This window comes from Coregonus clupeaformis, unplaced genomic scaffold (assembly GCF_020615455.1).
Source record: "Coregonus clupeaformis isolate EN_2021a unplaced genomic scaffold, ASM2061545v1 scaf3464, whole genome shotgun sequence".
Taxonomy (NCBI): Eukaryota; Metazoa; Chordata; class Actinopteri; order Salmoniformes; family Salmonidae; genus Coregonus; species Coregonus clupeaformis.
This window is the reverse complement of record NW_025536918.1, coordinates 24-10,054: the sequence shown is the minus strand read 5'-3', so window position 1 is coordinate 10,054 and position 10,031 is coordinate 24. Positions and strand designations below refer to the sequence as shown.

Sequence of the window (10,031 nt, the reverse complement as noted above, 5' to 3'; positions counted from 1 at the left end):
TCCGGAGGCTCCGCAATTACGTCACTCCATCCATATGGAGCCTCCGACCACATTTTGGGATCAAGCATAAATGGGCTCTTAGCTTCCTATAGCTTATTTTCCATTGGTGCAGTCAGGCTGTCTTATCGTCATCCTTCTGTCCTCTCTGTCTCTCTCTCCAGATAGCTTCCATTCCTTCCTTCCATACAGCCAGCCTGTCACTAGCCTCTGTCTCTCTCTTTCCGTTTCCATCCCCCTCTTGCTCTTTTCTTCTATGCAGCGTCTATATAGTCAGTGTCTGCTACAACCAGTCTCTTTCTCTCTCTTTCTGCTACACTACAGTCACAGCTCAGTAGCCTTCTGTTCCATACAGCTTTGGGGTAGACGATCACTGATCAAAGTGAACAGCACGATTAGAGAGCCATTGACTTATCTTCATTATCTGTTGTCTGCAGTCTACACACACAGTCCATTTGCAGTCTGCACACACAGTCCATCCATGTGAAGAGAGGGCCGCTGGGGCACAACTAGAGACATCACTGGGCCTTTCAACCCATTCTCTGAGACATGGAAAACTCTTCAAATACTCACACTGTTCCACCATGTCATGAAGCACAGCATCCAACATAAAGCATTGATTTCATGGCCGCATGAATGGCTGTTGATATCTGTCTCTCTACGTCCTAAATGGCACCCTCTTGCCTACATAGTGCACTACTTTTGACCAGAGCCATATGGGGCCTGGTCAAAAGTAGTGCACTATATAGGGAATAGGGTGCCATTTGGGACGCAGCATCACTGTCTCTAGGCGGGCTTTAGTTGTCAGAAACAGGGCCTCATGGAAAGTATAGAGCGGGATAAGTAGGTATTACAAACTCAATGTAAAAAGTGTGTGATCTTTCACGCAGAGTGCTGAGATAGAGATAGACCCAACCCTAACAACAGGATTAGACTATAACAACACTGTTAAAAGCCTTTTTCAGCAACTATAGATGCTTCCCAGGGATCTGCTGAGGCAACGAGGATGCAACAACAAAGATGGAGGAATACAGTAGCTAACAGAGTAGGCTTCAAACTCTTATTGATTTTAGGCAGTGACTCTTGTGAGTACTATGAAAAAAGAGTGGGTCCGATCTATGTTTATATGTTTAATGCTTATTGTGGTCCCCATAGAGGTGATGCCATGCTTTTTTAAATTGTTGTGGAGTACCTAGTCTCCCTAGGTACAGTACACAAGGTACAAGGTATACACTCCAACCTGCTATGGAAAACAAACCAAGCCCAAAGGCTCCATGTAGGCCACCAATGTACTCTTAACTACTTTAGGTCAGTGCTATAGAATACAGTCTTCCATGTTCTATATCCAGCATCCAGCCTCTGGTGTTTCCAACCTCTATGCCCCAAAACACAGCTCTGTTCTTCTAAATATCTCATAAGCCCAAACAAATGCCACTTAACACAACAGCTCATCTAAACCACAACCATTACACCGCTCGCTGGGAGTTAGCAGGGAAACCATGTATTATTTAAACACAGACAACAGCAGTGAGTTATTTTAGAACATAAAACTTTGACCATTCCTGATGACTTAGTGGAGGGAGATTAGTATATCTGGGTTATGTCTCAAATGGCACCCTATTCACTATATTGTGCATCTTATTCACAATGTAGTGCACTAGTTTGACCAAAGACCCTCCTTGGTATGTCCAGTGCAGAGTTGAAAGAATTGATTAGATCAAAATAGCTTTGAAATGTTGGACTGGGAGGCATAGGCAACATGAGAGTAAAACCATTGCAAGAGCTCTCGTAAAAACCTTTGTGCAAGCAAGCCGAGAGAAGAGCCCCCACATTTAAACATTTTTAAATTACAAAATACAAATATAATTGCCACTGTAATTTGCTAAAGGACAATTTTACAAATGAGCAAACGTTGCTATGATGTTACAGATGCACTCGGGGAACGTTGTGGAAACTGTGTGTGTTGATCGAGGAAGGTCCTTGAGCAGGAGAGCACTTGAATGAGCTTCAGTCTTACTCCTCCTAGTGATTTATACATCCTATTTAGCATTTTAGAACAGAACAACTAATCAATGGTAAATTGAGTAAAACAGTTGACAATTTAGAATAGAAAACAAACCAATGGCAAATTGAGTCGTAAAACATCTGAAACGTATGAAACTGTAGTATGAAACTACCAAACCAAACTTCTTTTTTTGTCACATTGTACTTCGAACACACTCAAAATGGTGGCAGTTGTAATGGTTGTATGTATGGGCACTGATTGTACAGATGAAATTCCTTTCACAGTTTTGTCAACCATTTGAGTCTTTTTGAAGGGGCAGGATACTTTCTCCACACGTGTCAATGGGATTTGGAGCCAAAATTACAAAAAAGTCACCTTTCCGACGTGTGTTTTTAAATGTTCTCCCAGGTTCCTTGAGAATCCCTCAGTGAGTGAATGGTGAAGGGCAGAGTCAGTCACAGTTAGCCTCCGGTAGCATAGCAGTTCCTCTGTAGAGTTTTCAAGTGTAGTGTCTCTGAGAGAGGAGGTCAGTGGGCATCGTACCTTTAAATCCCCATAATTGTTTGTTTGTTGTAGCTGTTTCAGTCAGGAAGACTGGAGAGTCTGGAAAGAGTTCTGTAAATCCAGTGAGATTTCCTCTTTCACTGAGAGAGCTGGCATTGTGACTGTTTCCTTCCATTACCTTGTCGGTTCCAATGGAAAACAAAAATGGCGGCACTATGGATCTGTATGGAATCTGACCTTTGACCTCGGATCAGTCTCACATCATAAACCAATCATAACTCAACACTACTTCAACCAGAGCGAGCTGTGGGAACCGAAAAAAACACCCCTTGTAACGTCCAGGTAACATTTATATAACATTTACTCATTTTAACCGCACTCACACACTGGTTTGTACTAATTAGGCATTATTTCTTCACAGGTGAAACAAGATGACATACTTGGAAAAAAGAAAAAGAAGGGAACATCAAGAGGGAGAGAAAGTGGAAAAGGAGGGCGTGCTAATACAATCCCCTTTGTGGAGGAGGAGAGCTAATACAATCCCCCTCTCGGAGGAAGGTGATTTCCAGCTTTTCTCCTTGAATAAAGGTGGACAGGTGTTATGCTGCTGAGGCCCATGCAGAGATGTCGTGTTCGATCGCTACACACTGCTGAAGCCACATTCCCATTAGGCCCATGCGCTGAGGGGCGTGTGTGTGTGTGTGTGTGTGTGTGTGTGTGTGTGTGTGTACAGCGTGGAACAGTGAACACTCATACAAGAGGAGATAGAGAGTGAATAAGCGAGAGAAAGAGAGAGAGGTACTGAAATTCACTTCATTTCGGAACATGTTCTGCTTATGGAAAGTATTTCCTTGGCTACCACATTACAACACTGTTGCTATTGATAGAAACGTACCCTATTGACCCCTATTAAAAATAAAATCTATCAGTTAAGTCAATGCACTAAGATGCTGTATGTAAGTCATATCGGCCTATCTAACCTGGGAGAATTCAGCACAGGATATCCCGTTTGCCATTTCTCTAGAGAAGTGACTCTACACCCTATCAGTGTGTCCTTAAAAGTGTTGGGGAAGCTACTCGGAAAATATAGTTTACCAAGTTACCAATGACTTCACACTGGAAGAAGTTAAGCTACACTAAAGCAACCCTTAAGAAATAGTTTATAGTTTACTAACTAAAGTAACTTTTAAAAGCAGTTCACTACATCCAAACTACTTCATGAAAAATTATATCTAAATCTGAAATGTCATAGAATACAAATAGCAAGAACAGATCACTCTGTAGTCAGATGTTAAAAGAATGTGTAATTTATCCTATTAAACACAAAAACGATGTTTCAAGTGAGAATTAGGCAGATCTGATGCCATATTTCCTTTTATTTTTGCAAAAAACGTAGTGTGTAGTTCCAGTAGTTAGCTAGACCGCTACATGGCAGAAAAGTAATGAACTACTGAAAACTACTGAATTTAATTCAACTACCACCAAGCTACTGCAAAATGTAGTTTAATTACTAGTTGGACTACATGTAGTTCACTAATCCCCAACACTGGTCCTTGATAAGCAGCCAGCTGTTACAATGTCAGACTGCCTCCTATAGTATTAATATATACAGGTCACTCCACTGAAAAGGTTAACAGCTGGGTCATGCATTGAAGTGGATTAGGTGAATGTGCCCTCTCTATATATCTCTCTGTGTGTGTGTGTGTGTGTGTGTGTGTATGTGTGTGTAGGTGGATATGAGCTGTTCTGTCCTTGTTTGTGCATTTCTCCACACTTGCCTGTCAATATTCCAATCCCATATTGTGGATAACTTAGCCTCGGATCGATAGGCTACAGAAGGTCAATGACCCTAAGGGCATAAAACAACAGACTCCTAATCAACTTTCGAGCCAGGCAGGCAGATCTAATTCAATTAGCTTAGATTAAACACTCTACACACAACCCACCGATGCATATTGACCGACCCTATACACACACACACGAGCGTGCGTGCACACACACACACACACACACACACACACACACACACACACACACACACACACACACACACACACAACCACACACACACACAACCTCCCCATGACACAGTCTTGTTTAATTGCTAATTAGTGTGTCTAATTAAAGTGGACATTCATGGTGTTAATATCCAAAAAGAGGTGTTGGTGTTAATTAAAGGTGTACCTTCTTTCTCCGCCCCTCATTCAGTTTCTATGAAATAAGAGGGACAGTATTCCCGTGAGCTATAACTGCTGTACAGTGTAACTGTGTGGGTAAACGTGTGTGAAGTGGGTCGCCAGTGAAAAACAATGATCCATTTTAGATCACATTATTAAATGTGGCATGGACGTTTCAAGCCACATTCATCGAGACAAAAGGATTGACAGCAGCACACAAAGTGCTCACATCAAATGATGCAAATGGTTTGTATTTTATCTCTGTTAAACCACATTAATCTGCTTACATGAATATACAATACGCAGAATGTATCTCTCTCCCTCTCTCTTTTTTTACTGTATTTTTATCTCTCTCTGTGTTTGTGGGTCTCTCCATCTCTCTCCATCTCTCTCTTTATCTATCAATAGAACCTTGTGAGTCACAGCGACCCCTACCCCAGATACCAATAACAACAATACAGCTTTTCACAATATGATTCACATTCACAGGGTCCAGGTTAAATGTCTGATCATATATCAGCATGCAGGGCCAAATACCTCCTACTCCTCCCTATTGCTCCTAGCTGCATGTCTCTGCTCTTGGGGCGGGGCTACTGTTTAACACTGCTGTGTAAATTCCCTATCTTCACAGTACGTTACCCTGCCTGCCTGGTTGGCTAGTCCTGTGCTGTGGGTGACTGAAGACCCTAAGCCTGCATCCCAAATGGCAGCCTATTCCATAGGCCCTGGTCAAAAGTAGTGCACTATACAGGGAATAGGATGGCATTTGAGACACAACCAAAGCCTGCATCCTCACACCGTAAAGACTCCTTCAGTGTTTTCAGTTTTTCCTTTTTATTCCTCTCCGCTTGCTGTGTGTCTGTGTGACTGTGTGTCTGGGACAGCCACTATTGAAATGCAAATGGTTGTGCAGTATCCAATAGCAGGGCGGATCTCAGGGATAGGAGGGAGAGACTGCTTGACAGCTTTGTTCAAAATCACAATGTTTTCCCCCCTTTGTATCTCTCTCTCTCTCTCTCTCTCTCTCTCTCTCCCTCTCTTTCTCTTTTTCTTTCTCTCTCTCTGGGTATATTATCTCACTGTGTTTCTGTCTCACCAACACAGACACACACATTATCTCCGCGCCCTACATGCGCCAAAAAACATGTGTAGGAGTTTAGACTGACTCATACCACACACACACACAGACACACACACATACAGTACACTCGATGTCACACGCATACACTCGACGCAGACACAAACATGCGTTACTTCATCTGAGTTCCTGTCGCTACACACAGATGAAAGCGTGGCACAGAGAATGACACTCCAACAAGTGAATTCCACATGAAGTGTTCACTGAATACTGATTGGATGGTTGGCCTGGGCTCCCTGTCTCTAATTATAACTGCAAAGAGGATGAGAAGGTTCCAGAAGTAGTGCTACTGTCCACTCCATTCACTGTCACAATGACCCTGCTGTACTATCATCTCTCTCAGCTCTGGTCCTGCTGATGATAACACGGATCAATGAAACCTACTGTAAATGAATCAGGCTCCGTCAGACTCAACTCTTTCATCACCCTCATTCATTTCATTTTCTCTCTTTTTCCTTCGGCTGGCATCTCAAATTGGCGGTTCACCGGGATCAACAAGAGAATCATTACTCAAAACTCAATTTACCACAATGTCTCACTCTCACTTCCTGTCTTCCTTTCACAGCTTCTGCTGGGCTGACACGCCCTTCCAGTAGTCAAGGATGTCGTGGAGGTCCTCCCCTTTGGCGAACTGCACCTTCTTCCTTAAGGCGTTCCCGGCCGTGACGTAGCACGACTCATCCCGCTGGCCCTTCCTGTAGGGCCGGAACCTCTCCCAGATCCTCAGGGAGCTCTCTGAGGAATACTCAGGGCTGGAGGAGTACCCAGAGTAGTTTTGGTGGCGGGAAGGTGAGAGCTGCGAGTGGAGGCGGCGTCACGGCGGGAGCGGGTCAGGGCTTGAGGAAGGAGGCCCTCTGGTGCGGCGAACCCTGGTGGGAGCCCTCGTAGTACAGGGCCGGGACGGAGTGGCGGTGCTCCTGAGCAGTGGTAGTCCTCCCTGCTGACCCTGCCCCTGTCCCTGTCCCTGCTGCTGCTGCTGTTGCTGCTGTTGGTGCTGGTGATGCTGGTTGGTAATACCATCAACACCACCACCACCTCCACTACCACACCCACCACCACCCCCCACCTCCTCCCCGCCGCTCCCCCACCAGAGGCAGCCGCTCCAGGGGGCTCTCCACACCCCACGGGGCTGCCTCTCTCTCCTGTGTACTGCTGGCAGGGGTCTGGGCTGCGGGGCTCTTGGACGTCCAGGCTGTAGACCCGGCCTCCTCCTCCGGTCCCTCGCTCCCGGTCACGTCCCATGGAGTTGCAGGACGAGGTACTGCACTGCTTCTTCACGGTGCTGATCACCACCGCAGCATCAGCGCTCATCTGCTTCTGGATGGGGCGCACAGCGGACGCAGGGGGAGGGGGCCGGTAGGGGGGCGACACAAACCCCCCGCCGCTGATCCCCGGACGCTCCGAGAGAGGGACGGAGAAGGGGAGCGGCGGTGGAGGGGGGATCTTGGTGGTAGGGGAGGGCAGGCCGGGGCAGGTCTCATTGACGCCAGGGGAGAGGGGGATGAGGCCACGGGTCAAGGAGGAAGTGTAGGTGGGCGGCGGGGAGGTGGGGTAGGAGGTGGCGGTGGTGGTGGAAGAAGCGGTGGAGGAGGCGGCCATGACAGAGTCCAGCTTCAGGGCGTCGATGCAGTTATTGATGATCTGGTTGACCTTATCCACCTCCATGGCGATGGTGGAGATCTCCGAGGCCGAGCCTCGCCCGTCGTCGTCCGAATCCTCCCCAAAGTCCGTCCCGTCCTCCTCTCTTAGATCCTCATCCCTCATCCCTCCCTGTCCTCCTCCAATCCCTCCATCTCTCATCACCCCGTCCGTCCTCACGTCCATGTAGTTGCCTTTGCTGGTCAGCATGGCCTCGGAGAAGGCCGTGGCCATCTTATCCTGAGGGATGGAGGAGAGTCTAGATGAAGAGGTGTTGGCGGAGTGGAGCATGCCCGAGGAGGAGGAGGCAGACATAGGCAGCTTGCCCCCGTGCGTGTGGTGCTGGTACTGGTGGTGGCCCTGACCCTGGGCCTGCTCTTGGAGCTTCTGCACCGCAGACGGGTCGTTCCCCACGGCCGCCGCCACGTCCGGACCATACCTCATTTCTAGAATCGTCTTCTTCACACAGATGGACTTCTGCTTCTCCTCATGCCTCCTCTTCTTCCTCAGACAATAGTAGATGAGGCCCAGGATGCAGAGCATCCCTAAGAGGCAGCCCACAATGGTCAATATGTAGTGGGTGGTGGTAGAAGGTTTTGGCGGCATGTCGTCAGGGTTCTGGGCTCGAGTGGAGAACTGGAGGCAGGTGTGGTTGTAGCGCTGGGAGATCCGGATGGAGGCCACGCAGAAGGTGTAGTTGGTGTGTGGCTTCAGCTTGTTCAGCGTGATCATCTCCTTTTTGAGCTTCAGGTTCATTACGTCAGAGACAAAGGTGTTGTTGTACTGCACCAGGATGTACATCTTGCTGTAAGGTCTGGGGATCTGGACCATGATAGAGGCCGTGAAGAGGGACACGTGGTGGAGCTTGATGCTGGGGCTGAAGCTGTGCTCCGTGGAGGAAGACGAGGTGGTGGGCTGGTGGTACGGACCCACGCGGTCAAACATGTCCGGGCCCATTCCGGAGGAATCTGAGTCCGGCGGGAGAGACGTCATCCCAGGGATGAAGACCCCGTCCCGGCAGACAGAGGACAGAATCGTCCGAGCGTTGTGCCCGACGTTGCCAGACGCAATGGGACTCAGGAGTGGGTAGCCAAACATCTCCCTGGGGGTCTCGCACTGCAGCCGGTCGTAGGTGTGTGTGACGTTATTGAAGGCCTCCAGCCAGGTGAGGAAGTTGTACAAGTCACAGCCACAGTGGAAGGGGTTCCCAGCCAGCTCACACACCATGAGGCGGTTCAAAATGGTAAAGGTGGACGGTTCGAGGCGGGCCAGCTTATTGGACGACAGGTCAATGCTGTTGAGACTGAGGCACTCATCCAATGCATTGTTGCCAATGACCTTGATGAGAACGGAGAGAGACAGAAAGCAATATATTTTTAAAAAATCTGAACCATGTTGTACATACAGAAAAATATCAATTTATCTTTAGTAAATAGTAGCACTGAAATACTTTAAAACTACATAAATAAACTAAATTCAACCAATGCCACACCTCTATGAGGTTGTGCTGGAGGAAGACACTGCAACCCCGTCCCAGGCCCCTCATCATGGCTTCTGTCAGGTTGGTCGTTGTAGCCCAGCTGGAAGACCTAGGAGAGAACCACGATTACGTCAAGATTGAATCAATCAATCAATCCTCCCACCCACCCACCCACCCACCCACCCTCCCACCAATCCATCCACCAACCCACCACCCAGTGTACCTGTAGATTGGCCTGTTGAGCGAAGGCCCCATCCTCGATGTAGGAGATCTCCGTTCTTTGGTGAGGTTGAGGTCCGTGAGTTGGTGAAGCGGTACATGGAGGTGTAGGGGATCATCTTGAGCTTGTTCTCGTTGAGCCTCAGGTCGTGTAGACCGTATTGATGTGTTGGGGGATGGTCTCGTATGGAGGCTGGTTCTGGCTGCAGATGGCTAGCCACACGTAGCCCTTGTCCCCCTCGATCAGCCAGCAGTCCCCCCAGACCAGGCTCGGGAGGTGGAGGAAGAGGAGGAGAGAGGGAAGGATGAGGAGGATGGGGGTGGATGGAGAGGAGGTGGAGGAGGAGGAGGAGGAGGAGGAGGAGTGAGTGCGAAGCCTGCTAAGCATGATGATGGAGGAAGGAGGAGGAGGACGAATGAAGAGGGAGGTGTTGTTAAGATGGAGGAAACGTGGGATTGAAATAAGGGATGGAGAGGTTTTAAAGGAGAAAGAGCGTGGGGGATGGACTGGGGTAGCTAGGTTGTCCTCAGAAAGGGGAGAGGGGTTTAGCTTGGGTGTAGAAAAAGAGGGAGGGGCTTCACACAGCCAGTCACAGCTGTATGGTCGTCATGGTGATTAGCAGAGTCGCCATGTCTTGTCACTTCATGTTGGACTGCCGTGGTGAGTGAAACAGCTATTCCTCATACTCTTACTCTCTACGATAGAGGTCTTGTGGATTGATTGGTTAGGAAACAGATCTGCTGGAGAGACGTGAGTCTGTGGAAGAGAAGAGAGGAAAACCGTGAGGCAACAATGAGTGGCAAATGACAATAATAACATGGAATGTACAGAATGGACTGTAGCAAACAATATAGAACACAAAAGGCTAGTGT

The 10,031-nt window shown here is 47.9% G+C and overlaps 1 protein-coding gene across 1 annotated transcript; it reads right to left on the bottom strand.

The window, feature by feature from the left end:
- Window positions 1–5,686: 5,686 nt before the first annotated feature.
- On the bottom strand, window positions 5,687–9,806 carry LOC121568824 (protein phosphatase 1 regulatory subunit 29). The gene is given in 11 exon segments (XM_045220270.1): window positions 5,687–6,626; window positions 6,629–6,654; window positions 6,657–6,788; window positions 6,839–6,884; window positions 6,886–6,930; window positions 6,932–8,797; window positions 8,952–9,027; window positions 9,029–9,048; window positions 9,163–9,213; window positions 9,215–9,315; window positions 9,318–9,806. Coding segments are annotated over 11 exon segments (2,838 nt in total). The 5' UTR covers window positions 9,547–9,806; the 3' UTR covers window positions 5,687–6,380.
- Window positions 9,807–10,031: the final 225 nt, after the last annotated feature.